Genomic DNA, 18,048 nt, shown 5'->3' with positions numbered 1-18,048 from the left:
CTTAATTGTTTTAGGTATTTGTGGAACTTGTAAAAGAGCAAGAGGAGGAAGACAGCAATTTCGGAACACTGAATGGAACGATTAGTTGGGAAAGAGCCAAAGGAGAACAAGTTGTTTTCTGATTTCTTCTGCAGTATAAATTCAAAAGATTGATTTGTCAGGATTTAATAGGGGACTATTTTCATTATTTTGAAGTATGCAATATGCACTATGAATTTAAAATATATTCTTAAGCAATTGAATATTCACCTTTGCCATATTAATACTATAAATATTCTGAAATGTCTTTAGTTTTGAATACACTCGTTACTGAACTATGATTTGCTCTTTTGATGAAAAATCATGATGAATCTTTCTGGATCGCTTTGTTGGGATGATGGAATTGTTTAGGAGGGCTTTTAATGCTTTGCCTTCATAGAAATGCTCGTAATGTATTTCACTAGCCATACAAAGCAATCAAGGGAAAGGGGCTGTTCTGTTTACAGAACTGTGGCTCTAGATCTAATCTATGCTTTTAGAAAGGATCCTTTTTTCTATGTAGTGCATTTTATGAATTTTAATTGCAATATAATGATTTAATATAATTATAATAATGTTTTATTACGCAGCTTTTTGAAAAAAGTTTTGCTAACAGTCTTTTTTGCAACTTTGCCAGTTTCAGGAATATTTGTTACAATTTCCCTCTGCTCACTTTTTATAAGTTAGATAAGTAAATAAGAAGAGAAGGTGATTTTCTAAACTTCCTTTATTTTTAGCAGTTGTAATCTAGGTGACTCAAAGCTCAGATATATCTTAACCTCTGATGAGCCATGAATTATATGCTTAGTATTTAGATTCTGTTTCTTTTTAAAACTTGTTTAAAAATAATTTTGATAAACATTACTATGAGATTTTGCTGTAAGTCAAATTCTCAAACTGATCTGATTTTCCCCCTTCAAATATGAAACTATACACTATTTCACTTGGGTCATTTTGAGATACTTGTCAACTTTTCCATTGCAATACTTTTTTTAAGCAGTTGTATAACAGAATGAACAATCAGTGCATTTGTGTTCCCATCACATCTCTTCCTTTTGAATTATTTAATCCTTGCATCAGTCACATGATCAGTAATGTTACAGGCACGATGGCCACCATCAGAGTTTCCCTAATTTGGAAGAGGTACTTGAAAGAGGCATCTTCCTGAGTCAAGTGACAAAAATGGCCTAGCAGTGCATGATAAACCATTCTAAATTGCAGTTTTTTAATTCAATAATGTTGAAGAGTCTATATATAATGTAGTATAAGGCTACTAAAAATAGCATTTGTATTGAATGGGCTGAATAGTCTAAGTTGCAAGTTGCTACAGAAAAGCTTACTCTGTCTGTGTGTATATATATACTGTATACATAAATATATTTAGAGTTTACACAAATTTTGTTTCTTTCACCATTATATATTAGAATTGTGGGGGGAATTGGCCAAATCTTTGTATTCCTTAGCTAAAACATAGCAATGTCTCAGTTACTTTTGTTGAGCACTATATGGAAAATTAGTCTGAAAGTTATGGAGGTATGAGCTACTTTGGCCTGGCTGTATTTCTCCAGAAGACACAGGTGGCAAACCAGCCCAAAGCTAGTGAAATCTGTCCTGTCTACGATGATTGCACAGTTCTTAAAAAGCAGCTCCCAGTGTATGTCAAGCTATGGGTTTGAGCATTAAAGGAAAGCATAACCCTCACCAATAGTTGGAATCTCTGTTCATCTGCCAGACAAACTTCACATGAACAAGGCTTCCATTGACCTAGATTAAGTTTCAGTTTATTCGCCCCCATTCAGCCCAGGACTGATCCGAAGCAGCAGCTTAGAGCAGGAGCTGGTTCGTAGCTTGGGGGTGCTCCTTGATCTGTCTTTGTCACTTGAGCCTCAGGTGGCCTCAGTTTCTCAGGGTGCCCTCTAACAGCCTTGGCTGGTGGCCCAGCTAGGCTCCTATCTAGACAGGGATTGCCTGGCTTCAATAGTCTACACTATGGTAATCACTATACTGAATGATAGGCACTCTCTGTGGGGCTGCCCTTGAAGACAGTTCAGAAGCTGCATCTGGTGCAGAATGTGGCAACCAGATTGGGACCTGCAGGTCCCAACATATAAGCCCAGTTCTGGCCTGCTTACATTGGCTGCCTGTTGGGCTTCCAAGCCCAATTCAAGATGCTGGGTTTAACCTATAAAGCTTTACACAGCATGGCTTAGCACTGCATGTGATCACAGCCATTGTATGAGATAATACAGTGCACACAGCTCAGTGCTCTGTAATTTGGTTTCTACATTCACCAATCATTCTGAGAATAAAGTGAGACAGACACTTCTCAGAGAGATTAGAACAATGCAGCTGATTGGGGTATTGTGAAAAGTCACCAAATGTTTTTCCTTCCATTTCCAGGGAAGGGAAATGGTGCCTGTGGGATTTTCCATTTCAGGTACCAAAATAACCAGACTGTCTTCACTTGTGAGAACGAACCATTTGCTGCTCTGCCTCAGGCTGCCGTCTGCCTTCAGCTACCCGAGTGTCTGCATGCAGCCCAGTACCGCCTCTAGTAAACAGCATGGCACATTTTTGTGCGGTCTCATCTGACTAATACCAATTGTAGAGAAAGACTATTTTCAGTGCAGACGATAAAGAACTTTTTAAAACATCTATTATACATGTAGACATACATAGTGGTTTTTATCTATATGTTGAACTCTTAATTTTGAGCTCCTAGTTTGAAAAATGGGAATGGAGGAACAGCTTAGGTATGTTGAGATGCAGCTGCTTGCAATCTTTCTGTTAAACTAGGTATATTTGTAAATACTGAACAAGTTTCGCTTCTCAAATTTATATCCATAGTACAATAGATATAAAAAGCTATATATCATATAGGTTATGTTTTTCTAGTGGTATGTATTGCATATATCTTTTTTCTGAAAAACAAAACAAAAGCAGGGAACAGTAACATTCCATTTCCACATAGGGCCCTTATGGGTGTCAGTCACAGAGTTTTGTTTGGATCCAGAGGCCTGTATGAACTGCAGTATCCTTTCCCCAAAGGGCTTCCACTTGAAGGACCAGACTAGGCATGACATTACTTGGAGATGGGCTGCTGTGTCCCAGCTGCTTCGCTTCAAGCCCTCCCTTGTGCAAACATCTGCCTCTGGAACAGGCCACTGAGCTCTTAGGGACCCATGCTCTGCAGTTGCTTCCACTCAAAGGTTGTGCCCAGGGCTGTATCAAAATTATCCCGCTCTTGTTCCCTGCAAAGCTCTAGGAAAACCTAAGTAACACAGAAAAACATATTTTCTTCAGCTAAAAAATAAATTTTTAAGAGGCATCACATACATTTTAACACTGTTGTCACTTGCACCAGAGATATGGGTCATTTGTTTCAGATCTAGTTTATTGCAACAAAATGCACATTTGGGAAGAGAGGACTTTTGATAATATATGAGGGAGGGACCCAAAAACCCCCAGGAAATCATTTATAAAAAATTGTGTATTTTTACATGTTCAAGATGTAACATGAGATGTTTTTTTTCATTGCTCGAAGCAGGTTTTGAACTCTGATTTTGATGCCTTTTAGTGCTTCTGCCGTTTTTTATTTCAGCTCTTCCACATCAGCAAAACATTTCCCTTTGACGACCTTTTTCATCCAGGGGAACAAGAAAAACCCACCTCACTGAATCCGAAGGCAGCCTCTCACAGCCACTCAGCTGGGTACACTGATGCAGAGGGGTTCCTGGAACACTCACCTAGCGGGGAAAGCCTGTACTACAAGGGGCCCATTCCAGAAAGTAATTCCTGGGGTTTTTTGGGTCCCCCCTCATTCTCTAAGAAAGCCAAGATGCAACCCATGATGTCCCTCAAATTTGGCTTTTTAAAAGGCTTGATCTGGGCTTTTTATTAATTATTCAAGGAAAGAGTGACCAAACTTTGAAAGCTCTGGTAATCTAGTGAAAGACTGAATGTAGCCTTCACCAATCCCATGGCAATGAAAGAGGAGGGAAATTAGAATTCAGCCCCACCTCTCAATAGAGCAAGCGAATGGATGTAACACACACACACACACACACACACACACACACACACACACAATGGACAATGTTTCCAAAATACCAGCATATTTTAGCTTAATGCAGTTCCTGCCAGTAGCTAAGGCTTAGGAGTGAAATTTCAGCCCTTTCTAATCGTGGAGTGGGGAATGGGATGGGGAGAGGAGCTGGAGAAAGCTGAGAAGTGGGTGGGGCCCAGAAAAAAGGATTCCTGGAGAAGGTGCTGTTCCCCTTATTTGGAGACATCCAAAAGCTCGATTTGTTGAGGCAGGAGCGAGTGATTCCCCAACGTAGCTTTCTGAGCCTGGCTGAGCAGAACACCACCAGCATTTCTGAAGTCCCCCATGCAGTGGAAGTGAGCCATTGCTCTAGATGTATAGCACCTGCCCAGATGCTGGTAGGGAAACATAAATAGTTCTGCTTGGCAAGACATTATCTGTCAAACTGAGTGTGGCTTCCATCTATTCTGTTTAAAACTTTCCATTTTGGGATACAGTAGAATAGTTCCCCACTCCAAATACAGTGATCACTGGTACTTTAAAAGTACATTACCTGTTCCAAAGTGTTCAGAGAAAAGCTGTACTCCTCGAAGTTAAAGCTTCGTTTAGCTGGGAGGACATAAACACAAACCAATCAGTTCTGTTGAATTAGATCTCATCAGGTTGATACTACCCTCCTCACTGCCCCATGGGAAGCAAGCGCACACCTGTGCATTTCACCCACAGGATGCACCTGCTTTGCCTCTTGTGCCCCCCCAGTGTCCACATGTGACAATGCCTGATGAGGGTACAAACATATGCATCCCGAGATGCCTCTATTTTCCCTTATGTGCTGGATGTTGCACATATATGCACTCTTCATGTGCTCCATCCATGTTTGACTATCTAGTGATGCTGGCAGCAGAGAAAGCAAGAACTTTGAGTGCCGTGATTTATAGAAGCAAGGGAAGGGCACAGTCCTAAGCAAGGTGGGCCTTAAGAATCTTCATCTGCAAATAGGTGCATAATAAGGCAACTTAAGAGTGGCACATACCTTCCTCTAGCATGGAGAAGGCTTTGGAGAGAGGCAGAGCATCTTCCATTGGGATCTTGTAGACCAACAGAGTGGAGATCCTAAGATAAGGGGAAAAACCCACCCAGCAGTGTTTTTGATCTAGATAAACATGGAGAGCAGGAGCAAAGGGGAACAGGCAAGTCCAGAAATCTCTTTCTCTTTTCCTTGTGCATGTACACTTTGGCTGCATTCACATAACCACTACAAGTAACCCTGCATGGTTAGCACGGTTCATGGGTTTTTTTTAAACCATGGTCTTCCTGACAGATGATCAAGTGGCTTCTACTTTATCATGGTTTTTATCCTTCCCACTCAGTCCTCCTGCTGTTGGCATGTATCCCATCAGCCACTGCACCTAAAATTCAATCCCAAGTTGCATCATCCCTTGCCTATGTTGCTGCCGCCACCGCCGCCACCGCCGCCGCCACCACCTCCTCCAGTTTGCACATACAGGTTCGGGGCTGGAGTGGTTCCTGCAATTACCACTCTTTCCAGGGCACTCTATGGTAGCTGCATTCAGACCACATGAAAGGCCATTGTGATTCAGAGAAACCATAGAGCAAGCTATTGTTTCTTACTGTGGTTTCGAAAGAGCAAACGCACCATGATGAGATGCCATGCCTGGGCTCAGACAAAACACCAGACCAACATTGGAAAAAACCGCCGTGGCTTGGTCATGTTGCCTGAACCCAGCCACACACACTGAGAGAGAGATCTTTCTCTTGAACAGCTGAGCTCCCGGACTCCAGATTTAAAAGCAGCAAAGACTGTTGTGTTAGGAAGGGAGCTGCATGCACAGTTCCTCATTCTGTCTGGGATACCAAGATAGAAGCCAGTATGTGTTTGCCACCAAACAGTATCATATTGGGATTAGTGGGCCCAAGTGTCAATAATTGAAACCTAGAAGGTTGAGTGAAAAGATGGACATTCACCCCATCTTGTTAATCCAGCTGATCCTCTGAAGCTCAGAAAGGTTAAATAAATACAATACAAAGGAGGACATAAAACATAACAATACAGGAAATTTTGAAAAAGAAAATGTAAATGTGGTTTTCAGTTACCTTTCTTGACGAGCCGCTTGGGGGAACATCTGTAGAATCCGAGTATTCAGAAGCTCTCCTTGCTCTATCCCCTTTACTTTAATTTGCAGCAAGTAGTTCTTGCCAAATTTGCTCTTCAGGTACTGAATGGAACCAAGGCACCTGCGAGAGGGAAGGACAGGACAGCACTCAGGAGTTAGCACAGGCCTCAGAGGCTGCCTGGGGCACTCCGGCAAGCTTGCACCGATCTATCCGATAGAGCACAGATGACCTTCTCCTTCGTGTGTGCTACTGCACGAGTGTCCACAGACGAGGGCTACCTATTTGGAGTCTTCCAATGCATACATATGCTGAGCAAGATTCATTTTAAGTTTCATCTTTTAATTGGAGTTGTTTTGTTTCACTTCTCCTTATACTTTCCAGCCAGAACTGTAGTAATCTACAATAATGAACAGGAGTGTCTTTAAAGGTCAGCCACAGTGATTAAAATCGTATAAAAATGGCAAGGAATGTGGTGGATAAAATAAATTAGTTGCTAGAAGAAAGAATACGTCACCATGGTCCTTTCTTTAGATGGCATGCAGAATGTTCTTCAGGGAAGGCACGGAGATGTAGGCTCTCATCCAGGATGACCTCCTCCTGAGCATGCTGCATCTGTATACCTGAGCGTTCACGCTGATGCAATATTTTTCATAAAACCAAACTGAGTCATCCCAGTGGCACCTCTCAGTTTGTTCCACCCTCCTGTGGCTTACATGGCATGGAAGGAAGGGCGAGAGAGGAGGCAACAAGTGGCTGTGGACACTCCGGGCTGCTTTCCCAGTAACACCTCACTGAGGCAGCTGCTCCAGAAGGATGCCATGGTCACTAGCACCAAATGGCCACGGCAGCTCCCACGGGAAGCTGCAGGATCCTGCACTCCTGGCAAAAGCATGCAGGCATTGTCACAAGGACAAAACGTGTGGCCTTTGCCAGAAGACAGGAATGGACTACGGGAGCCATTTGCCTCCTCGGTGCCATGGCTGCTCTTGGCATCCTCACACCCTCCAAAATAAAAGCATGAAGACGCCCACCTGAGCTGCCCGGCCACCATGATGGCTACTCGATCACACACCGCCTCCGCCTCCTCCATGTGGTGCGTTGTCAGAATGACTCCTTGGCCCTTGTCCTTCAGGATGGTATGGATAGCTTTCCTGCAGAGAGCCCAAGGTTTGTTGTGGTGCCGGAGTGCTGAACCAGTCCAGCGGGCCAGCTTCTGGCATTCTGTTGTGCTCAAGAAACAGGGCCTCGCTGGCAGGAGGATGGGTTGAGCTGGCCCTTCAAACACCAACTCAGCCCAAGTTATTTGGGAGCCCCTGTCCAAGCTCTATCCAGAAAGAGGAATTCCAGACACCTTCCCAGGCACCAACTAGCTCCCAGTTTCCTTCTCTCCACCCCATTTCCTTGCAACAGGTAAATGTACTTCAGCATCACCACTACTAGGGGCAATGGGGTATGTGAGTTGCTCTCCTGCACAATTTCCTCCCCATGTCTCTGGGAAGTTCTCTTCACTTCCCCCAGTCAAGTGGCTGCTGCCACCTCCGAAGGATGGCTCAGGCTTTTCTGGGTACAGGCTGTGCGAAAAATGGAAATGGGTAAGAAATTGGGTACCACGGCCACGTAACAGCATTCCTTGGCAACCAGGGTTGGGAATCTGCCTCTGACGTGTCAGAACAGCATGCGACAACTTGTGCTGCTCATTTGCTCATCTGAGCAGAGCACAGGGGCACACCCCAGGATGAACAGTGTGTAGCGGTGATCGAGGGGGGCATGAGCACTCTCCTCCTTTGTTGGCAGGCAGGCAGGCAGGCAGGCAGGCAGGCAGGCAGGCAGGCAGGCAGAGTCTAATCCTGCTGCCTGTCCTTTGATCCCATGGGCTAATGGCCAGGCAAACTGGTCAGGTGGAACAAGAATTTAAGCTTGTTGAGCTTGCAAACACAAACCTGTATGCGTGCGTGCGCACACACACACACACAACAATACAATGTATAAGCCAGCCTTGGTGACTCATTAAAGGGCTTCAGCTGCCATGGGAAGGGCATGGGCCATCTAGAGCAGGAGAAGGCACCCTGGGAAGTGACAGAAGCATCAGGACAAACAGTGATCTGGGGTAGAACATTTGTTGTGAGCGGAGCCGGCTGGAGCCAGGGGTCAGACTAGATGGCCTGGGAGGCCCCTTCTGACTCGCGCTGTTTCTATGTTTCTATTTTCCAGTGCTATATTTTCCCACAGACGTTTCCCCATGCTTTGTATGTTGCTGCTGCTGCTTTTGCTGTTGGCATATTTGTTTCTATCCCACTGATTCCCCATGAATGGGATGTTCACCCATCCTTGTCTGAGCCGGACAAACGCAGCACGAGCACGACAGCGCTCTCCTGCTCCAGGTCCTCGCCCTGCGCGCACAGACCCGCATCCGTCCTTGCATAGTCCACGTGTGAGTGAGGGAGAGAGTGAGAGGACACAGAGCAAGTCCCCAACCCCCTCCCATCCGTGGACTCCCTGCCTCGGGAGCAAAGGGGCGGCCTGCCTGGTCTCCATGCTTGCATGCTTTGGGCATTGCCTGCTTTGCTGAAGAGAGTAAGTGAGCAGAAATGGGAGTAGGGAAGTCATGTTTCAGCTGCAAGTTTAGAAAACAAGGCCTACGTAGTTAGCATGAGGATGGCTCACTTACCACACCTGGCGCTTTCCGTTGGGATCCATCCCTGCAGTGGGTTCGTCTAATAGCATCACTGTTGGATTGCCCAGTATGCTCAGGGCAAAGCATAGCTAAAAGGAAGGGGAAAGTTCTATCTCTGAGAGAAAACCGTATGCATATGAATTTTTATGCAAACTTAAAAAGAATTCTCAGCTTTTGATAATCTGAGCTTATGGGTGGGAAAATTCTCAATGTCAATTCTTTAACGCTGGAAACCAAGAAACACAGAAACCAAAATTAGCACAATCATTCTTTCTTGATATACATATCCAATTATTAAAGACTGCTTCTCCAGAAATATAATAGGAACTCTGGACACTATAATGTCTGTTCCATCTATATTTTGTAGATTGTCAGGAATCTTTTGTTCCATTGTCTACTTCCTGCCTGAACGTGGGATTTTGTGCAAATGTAGTTCTATACATTTGCGCGCATATAGAGTTGCTCAAATTTCCACATGTGTCAATCCCTCAAAATATGCATTTTCTCCAATATGCATATTGCTGGCCTTAACCTCTGATGGAAATGCACATTTAGGGTTGGTCTGTCTTTATTTGATGCATTTCTCCATAAAAAAATTTCTATAAGTTAAATGAAACAAAATAAAAACAGAACAAAAGACATGCTCAGGAAAAACTGGTTGCTATGGACTACTCAGCTCAGGTTCTTAGCCATTTGAACTTGCCTGAGTCCACTGTGCATTCCTCTAATACCTATAATAGAAATTCACCTATAAAAAAATCACTTGAACTTTTATTGAAGAGGCAGCAGCTAATCCTAGTAGGTCCAAGATGTATAAAAGGATGCCGAGTATTTCTGCATAATTTTCGCTTGCAAAAAAGCTGCTTTGGAGCCACTTCCACAAAAATCCATCATGATTAATATTACTACATTGCATTTATATTCTTTTTTCCCTCTTCCAAGGGACCCATGCAAGGGAACATCCTTTTCCTACACTTTGTTTTGACCTGCATGCAGCAACACTGTGAGACTAAGCCAAGAATGACTGGCCCAAAGTCACCTGCGGGGGGGGGGGGGGGGTCATGGCAAGTGAAGATGTCCCAGGCCCCCAGGCCCACCCTCCTGACCCAACACTGGCTCTCAAGAAACAACACGAAGCAAGAAACAAAGCAGCAACCGAAGCAGGGAGGCAAACTTGGTGCTGGCGGCCAGAGGCCATCCGCTGTCAAAGGAGGTTTCCTGACCTTGTCACCCCTACAGCTAACACTACATGTTTGGCCAGAGGTTCTGCCTTAACACAGCACAGAACTTACTTTTCTTGATAATCCAGCAGCTAATGTCTTAGTAGTCTTGTTCAAATGCTCCTGAATTCCTAGAGCTTCAGCTATTCTGAAAGAGAATTAGGAAGTACCATGTTTGGTTTTTTCTGTAACTTGATTTTTATTACAAGACAGTTGCAAAAAAAAGGGGGGGGGGGCAAACAAAAAAGCAAGGTGATAGGATTTCACAGTGTTCCTTTGAGAATGAATGGATACCCACACACTACAGCTAGTGTGTCCATGAATAAGAGCTTCCACTCAGATGTAAAAGTCAAAACTGGGAATGACCAGCTTTCAAGACCCAAAAACCTAAGACACGTATTGTATTGTGCAAGGCAACAACGTATTTGCTGCCCATACCGGTCAATCGCGATGGCAGCAACACCTTTCCGAATGCCTTTCACAGCAGCATAAATCTCCAGATGTTCTCTCATGGTCAGGTTGGACCAGAGGGCATTCTCCTGAGGACAATGGCCAAGAAATCCAATGGCATTTTCTTCTCTTGCAGCCACATCAGCCCCTTTTATCAGCATCTGTGCAAAACAGCCAGTATGGTCAACTCAATGAAAAATTGTTGGCGTAACTGCATCTCTGGAACTGTTTTTTTTAATAATAAGTTTTATTCAAAATTATAACCTTAAAACAAAGAAAAACTAAAAACAACATCAATCAACAGAAACATCGGACCTGCTGGGTCAGCCCTCACATTTTTTTCCATTTATGACAACTTAGAAATAGATTTAAATCTATATGGAGTCCCATAGAGTCTAGCCAATAATAAAAAGAGTCCCAAGTTTAATAGACATCAGTATCTTCTTTCTCCTTCACTGACAAAGTCAATCTATCCATTTCTGCACAGTCCAAAATCTTTTTTAGGATCAGTTCGTCGGTGGGTGGTTCTTTACTTTTCCAGTGTCGAGCAATGCATCTCTGGAACTGTTAAGGACCTCCCAAGGAGGGTCTGAAACCATGAAGGCTGCCCTTCCATTCCGAGCACTTTCATGCTCTCAGAGGACTTGTGAGAGCTCAGCACAGTCCTAGAAACACAGCTGGAGCACTCCCATTGCATCCTAGCAGTGCAGAACCGGACAACCAACAGGCTGGACTGAAAAGGGAAACGATGATGGCGTACATGTATACTTCACACCTCTTGTATTTCTAGTCTGGATGTTGAATAAGCATGGGTTGTATACGTTTATCCTGGCGTGGAATCTTTATTTTCTTTTCCTATAATTTATTTTGGTGGGATTTTTGAATTAGGACACACGGAGAAACATCAGACCATTTGGGCAAAAGCCCCTGACAAACAGGTATGTCATGGGAGGATGCACAGGTGTTGCAATGTAGGCCACAGAGTGGAAGACAAAAGCCCAGGAGCCCAACAGTCATGGCATTAGCATGCTGGCTTTTGTCCTTTAAATGGCAGCTGAGGAGGGGAAGAGGTGATCAGGTTATTAATTCTCTCGGTCTGAAAAGGAGCACAGCATTTAATACCAAACAAAGAATAGCGCCTTGAAATAAGGAACAGCTGGCAAGGCTGGAAAGTGTAGAGGCGAGGAGGGGCTGGGAACGCAAAACGATGAATACAGAACATGTGGAAGGAGGAAGATGCTTGTGCACCTGTCTTCATTGGAGGTGCTGCAGGTACCCATCAGGGCTGATGCAAGGTGAAAAAAGAAGCTGCATGGGATGCTCTCGTTCCATCCCCTTGTCTAGTCAGAAGTGCATATGTGTTTGCTGATGGACCTCTTTCCATCTCTTTATGTTCTAGTAATGCAGTTCTGAAGAAATACTTCCATGATAAAGTAGTAAACAGCACAAAGAGAAAGACCTTTTCACAGACTTGTTAAAGCAATCAGGACCTGCTCAGACAAAGTAATATGAACTGTAGACCGAATGCACTTTACTTTCTATTACTTTGTCCTTAATGCAACACAGAACTTTTCAGTGCCTACAATACCTGGGAACCCCTGCCCTACCTTTAGAGTGCAACCCTTCACATGCCAAAGACTTGCTTCCCCAGGTAAGTGTGCATAGAAGTGCAGTCTTCGTGAAATAATAAAGTTTCATAAAGACAGATTTCAGATTTATTATTAACATCATTGATTCTGTCAGAAATGCACTTCTCTGTAGCAGAAGCCATGCCTACCTGTCCGGCAGTCGGATCCATGTCTCCTATTATCATGTTCATTGTGGTGCTTTTGCCAGCTCCGTTGGGCCCCAGGAGCCCTACAACCTCTCCTGGAACAAAGACAGAAGGGTTTTCTTAGCAAGCATCCTAGGATACTGCACCACCCCAGACAAAGGAGAGAAATTGTTGGCTTTCAAAGAGAGCTGTAAGGAGAGAGCCATAATGAAAAAGGCCCTAAAAGCAGGTGCCTTAGTGATCACCAGTGTTCCTCTGGATCGGAAAGTCTCAGCAAATAGAAATGAGCATCAGACTGAGGTTGCCCTGTTATTCACTTGTATTATATCCCAGCTTTGTGTCCAGTGCCTTGGAGGGTGGTCAATGGTAATTGCTTTGGTAATTATCTCATCTGTTGGCTGTGGCAATTACGAGGGGAGGGAGAAAGACCACAGAAATCTCTGGAGGGCAGGCTCCTGGAGGTTCCACATGGACCTAAAGCCCAGCTGGCGTCCACCCTGCTTCTCTGCAGCTGCCCACCCTTGGAGGTCAGGCAAGGTCCAACAATGGCTTGCCTGCAGTGTCTTTGTTCCAGAAAACCTTCCTTGCTGGCCAGGCAGAGTTTTAATGTCATTGTATTAGTAAGAAAGCAAAATCTACCAAAGTTGCCAAAATAAAAATCAACTAAACTAAATAATATGCAACATAGAAAGCAGAAGATGGTAAAACAAGAGAATGCAAACATGCAGTACACAAAAATCATATGAAAAGCACCTAACATGCGCAGGAATAAAAACACATGAAAGAATGAGCCAGATTTTTAAAAAACTGGCAGAAATCCTTTCCTGGATGTTTACAATTAAAATATTTTGTTTTTCTTTTAGGAAAAGGTTCAGGGGAGGGAGGAAATCAGGCAGGAAGAGCATCCCCAAGGGTCTCCAATGCCCTACAGGGGCTGAGGGGGCTGTGTCTTGGAATAAACACCTTTCCTTCCAATATATCACCGTTTTGTTTTTCTGCTCCAGAAGGACTGTTTTGCCAAACAGGAAAATAATATTTGATTTTTCCCCTTTGCAACATGAACCTGGACTTAGCCCAGCTGTGTTCCTATAGCAACTTCCCTGTGACTATGCCCAGTTGAACTCAATGGAACTTATATCTGAGCAGACATAACAACATCGAACTATTAAGGTTTTCATTCTACTTCAGTGTTATGTAGCCTAAACAAAACCAACATTTTCATAAAATATTGAATTTTACTTTAAATATTTCCAACACTGCTAACATTTATCTGCACATCCTAATTTTAAACTTTAAAAAGGTTATATGATGCTGTGTTGGATTTTATGATTTGGATTACTGCTAATCCAGGCAGCCTTGGCTAAAGGGTGGCCGAGGAATCTAAATAGATCAATGCATAGATAATAAACCAAACATAAATACAAAGCAAGGTTTTTCCAGGTAAGAACTTCTACAAATAATCAACAGCATTTTTGCCAGCTCACCTCTTTTGACACAAAAAGAGACCATTCTAGTGGCCACCTTGTTCCCCTGCTTGTCCTTGAAGCAGCAGCAGGAACAAGACCTTCCGCCTTGGTACTCCTTGCGCAGGTTGTGGACAATGATCACTGGTTTCTAAGTGGAGAAAACAGCGAAAGCTGCTGGGGGCATGAACCGTGGCGACATACGAAGCCGCATCACAAGGTGCAGGACCTGACAGTCTGCTCTTTCTTGCCAGCAAGCCGAGGACAGGGACCGGCTCGATGCCTTAACAAGTGCCCATCGCGGTTCCTGCTAATCCTCGCCATTGGCCTCGCAGCATCTCCGGAGTGAAAGCAGTTCTCCCACTGGACAACGACCAGGCAGAGTTGGCGACACTTTTCTCTGGCTGTTTTGAGATCTTTTGCCCCCTTAGCTCGCTTGAGCTGCCGGCCTGCCTGGGTTGGCAGGAATGATCTCAGGGCTGTGTGCGCCTTTGATTCACCATGAGGATGCAGGCAGCAGCTCCTCTTAGTGGTTTGCTTTACTGAAGAATAAAAGTGCCGTGTGGGACTAGAAATTGTCTCAACCCATGGAAGGGAACACATTAGCTAACAGTATGGCTGCATCTCTGGACTGGGAGATCCCGGAGTTCTTCTGCGCTCTCTTACGCCTACTTCCAAGCTTGGCCAAGCACCATTTTGTCTCCTCAGCCAACATCTGGAGGATGCGGCTTGCAGTTGAATCCTACTGGCCAAAGTACCAACTGAGTTTCCATTCCCTCGCTAGCTGCTCACCCTCGGACATCCCTTCCCTGTCCAGTTGTCATATTTCATTTGTAGCCACGCTCCTGCTCTCTTACTTGCAGCCAGGAGAGGAGTGATCCAGCTGCGTGCCCATTACTTCCTCCAGGGTCATGTGCCCCTGTCCTCTGCTCTGTGGCCTGCTGACTATTGGACAGCAGCACTCCAGGCCAACTCTTCTGCACAGTCCAGAGTGTTCCCTTTGTTCCCTTGCGGCCCACTGTCCCCAGCATTTCCTGCAGATGCCACCATCTCATCCCCACCTCTCTCAGTGAGCCTGTACCACAGCAAGCTCTAAAGAGGCATCAGAAAGAAAAGCACAGCAGTCAGGGCTTACCCCTTCCCGATTGGCAGAGGCCAGAGCGCTCTGGGCCCGGGCCCTTTCCTCCTGCACATCTCTATCATCATCTTCGGGAGGCTTCTCAGGATTCGGACGGGAGTGCTTTCTCTGTGCAGAGATCCTAAAGATCAAGGACAGCACAACGCACTTTCAGGCACAGCACACCAAGAAATGCATGCTGTTGATCATTAGGATATCAGTATAGTAAATATTAGAGACTGTGAGTGGTGCAGTGGTTTAAATTGCTGAGCTACTGGGCTGATTGATTGACTGATCAAAAGGTCGCCGGTTCGAATCTGCACAGTGGAGTGAGTTCCCATTGCTCCGTCCCAGCTCCTGCCAGCCTTGCAGTTCAAAAGCATGCAGATGCAAGTAGATGAAAAGGTACCACTTTGGTGGGAGGGTAACAGTGTTCTGTGCACTTCAGTGTTTAGTCATGCCGGCCACATGGCCACAGAGACTGTCTGCGGACAAGCGCTGGCTCCCTCGGCTAGGAAATGGAGACGAGCAGCTCCCCCCAGAGTCAGGCATGACTGGACTTAACGTCAAGGGGAAACTTTTACCGTTATAATAAATCTAGGATCTGCCCTAACAGGCCAAACCCATTTCAGAAAACCCTCCCATTTTCTGCTTCTTGTAGAAACATTCCATCTCACTGTCTGGGACTAGGGAGAAATCTTTGCATGAATCACAGTGAAGGATCTCTATGTTTCACTATCATTTTATCAGTATCATTTTACTATGCATTGAGTTAATCAACAAAATTAGGCATTGGTGGAATATTCTTCCTAGATGAGATTGATTTAACTCAAACTCTAAGCAAAGTTTGTGATGATTGACATGCGAGAAGGAGTAACATTCCATGCCCATTCCTAATAGCATAGTTCAACAAGATAATAAGCGGACACTTTCTTTCAGAGCCGTGCTTTAAGTTATGTTATATAAACTACCACATAAAATAGACAATTCCTAAAAACATTTTGTAAAAAAGAGTGTAAATTTGATTTTCCTCTCTATTAAAAAAATGAAATGTTCCTCCTATGTCAAACCCATTAAAGGTGTCCACCACATTGCAAGCAAGCCCTGGTACAGTGGTGGGGCAGCAGCTGTGGTTCCTCAGCTATGGGAGTAGGACCAGAGGAAACGGCAATTCGGCGACAACAGAACATGCTAACAGTGAAATGCTGCACACATTTGCACTTCCCAGTAAGAGGAATACCTTGCATTGCTAATGTTAATGCACATGAGCACACGCACTTCTGCGTACAAACCTAAAGACAGGATCTCTTCTCATAACCGGCCTCCCATATCTCGTCACCAGACAGCGAAGCAACAAAATGAAAACTACACCTTGCATGTAAGACTAGATAAAAACAGAAACATCATGCATATCTGTAATCATTTCAAAATAATTCGTTCATGCCTGTGTTTGATTAAATCTCTCTGTACTCAGGGAATTGGTACAATTTTGCAGCGATTTGTCATATGTAAATACCGATGACTTCATTCCATCCATAACCACTCGGCTCGTGATTGCCCTCCATGAGCTTTGCTACCATCGCCTTTCCCCATTCTAGCCTCCTACTACACAACTCAATTACACTAGTGCAGCTCACACAGAATTCCAGCTCATGGTGTTATCTACAACTTCAGCATTCTGAGAGTGAAACGCTGCATCAGCAGTTGCATATTCAAAACAGAGCTCAGCACACACCTTGCTTTACTTGTGGCTTAAATATTGAAATAGCTGCCTTCCCCCTACTCATAATCAGCATCTTTCCTCTTCTCCCCTTGCGATCATTTCATTTTATGGCATCCTATAGCCCTCCAAAGGATCCAACTACATGGAGAGGACAAGAGCCCCCCGTTTTTGAAGCAACAGGACACTCGAACAGTGAGAGTCTTCTGAGTGAAACACCTCACAGTGTCCGCCGAATTGGAAGGTAGAAATGTGGGAAGAGGCACTCTGATTGAGCCTACTGCTTTTCCCACTGTCCATGCCTGACTACGGCCGAGAGGGTCTTCTGCCCTGCAGTCCTGAAATTCCTTTCAGGAAGGCATGTGTACAAATTTCTGCTGAACCCATGAGCTTGCTCCCCAAGAAACATGACTAGAGTTCCACTAGTAGAACAGGTTTTCAAATCCTCTCCTTCCTGTCCTATTGCACAAACCTGCACCATGCCGGCCTTTGCTTTTGAAGAACAAAGAAGCACCCATAAGAGTGCTCTATTTGGTGCAGTGAACTATGGGGCAAGGGGGGTGATCAGCAGAAATTAAAATGGTTTTCCTCTCTGGAGGGCCAAGCCATAGTTCTTTGCAACAGCATCATCAGCCGGAAATTGGCTTCACTGAAGTTGACTGGAAACATCCACATAAATTGTTGGAAATTGGGGTGTCAGTGTTGAAATTCATTAGCTTTCTTCCCTCTTTTCTCCCCACAACAAGTTTATGAAGCAAGCCATTATTTCAGTACTTTAGTTTAGAAACAGAGGCAAACAATATAGGCATACTGCCTATATGGCAGTAGTAATGCCAGTAATTTGCTTGTTTTAAAAATGAATGTAATGCCCGTAATTAGCTTGTTTTATACCACTGACTCCCAATTCCTACAACAAATGGCACTTCTTCACCAATGGATATAAAGAAGCATTTATCAGCAATTCATCGTAATTCAAGCGCAATTTTTGCAACAACTGAGTACTAAGACGTGATTTCTCCAAGGCGCATGGGAAGTGCATTCCCTATAAAACGTCCATGTAGCTCAGTTATGTTATCTGAACTACAGTGGAAGCAGTGGTTGATAGCAATGTTATCAGGCCTTTGTCATAAGATCTTTCTTATAAACAAGAATGGTGCATTCATTTCTCACCATAATGGAAGACATCCAGAGCGGCTTCTCATATATACTTATTATTTCCTCAGGAATTTCCCTAAAAGTTAGCTTTAAGAGGGGAAAAATATAATGTAGATTAGTCCCTCCAATACTGCATATAGGTACTCTCCATGCTAATCAGTTCAAATATAAAATATGGCCACTGAAAATTATGGTTTCTACATATTCAAGAGACTCCTCAACTATACAACATTGGTCCACAGAAGAGAAAAGGATACTTTACAATGCTCAGGAAGG

General features: G+C 44.2%; 2 protein-coding genes across 2 annotated transcripts in view; one reads left to right on the top strand and one right to left on the bottom strand.

Moving 5' to 3' along the window:
- Positions 1 to 153, top strand: part of LOC123020200 (cholesterol transporter ABCA5-like) — a 49,435-nt gene extending 49,282 nt beyond the window's left edge. Inside the window, 1 exon segment of the mRNA XM_044423631.1 lies at positions 15 to 153. Within this exon segment, the coding sequence (XP_044279566.1) occupies positions 15 to 122 (108 nt within the window). The 3' untranslated portion in view covers positions 123 to 153.
- Positions 140 to 17,862, bottom strand: LOC123020201 (ATP-binding cassette sub-family A member 10-like). Its single transcript, XM_044423632.1, has 13 exons — positions 17,788 to 17,862; positions 16,190 to 16,281; positions 14,916 to 15,039; positions 13,802 to 13,931; positions 12,321 to 12,412; positions 10,532 to 10,704; positions 10,166 to 10,241; positions 8,868 to 8,962; positions 7,231 to 7,350; positions 6,179 to 6,319; positions 5,097 to 5,176; positions 4,617 to 4,672; positions 140 to 3,289 (listed from the first exon to the last, which is right to left on the bottom strand). The coding sequence occupies exons 1-13, from the start codon at positions 17,800 to 17,802 to the stop codon at positions 3,191 to 3,193; spliced, it is 1,293 nt and encodes a 430-aa protein (XP_044279567.1). The 5' UTR covers positions 17,803 to 17,862; the 3' UTR covers positions 140 to 3,190.
- Between the last annotated feature and the right edge of the window lie 186 nt (positions 17,863 to 18,048).

The sequence above is a fragment of the Varanus komodoensis genome, unplaced genomic scaffold, assembly GCF_004798865.1.
Source record: "Varanus komodoensis strain SLA01 unplaced genomic scaffold, ASM479886v1 scaffold143, whole genome shotgun sequence".
NCBI classification, from domain to species: Eukaryota; Metazoa; Chordata; class Lepidosauria; order Squamata; family Varanidae; genus Varanus; species Varanus komodoensis.
Note: the sequence above shows the minus strand (reverse complement) of the source record. Positions and strands in the feature narration are given on the sequence as shown.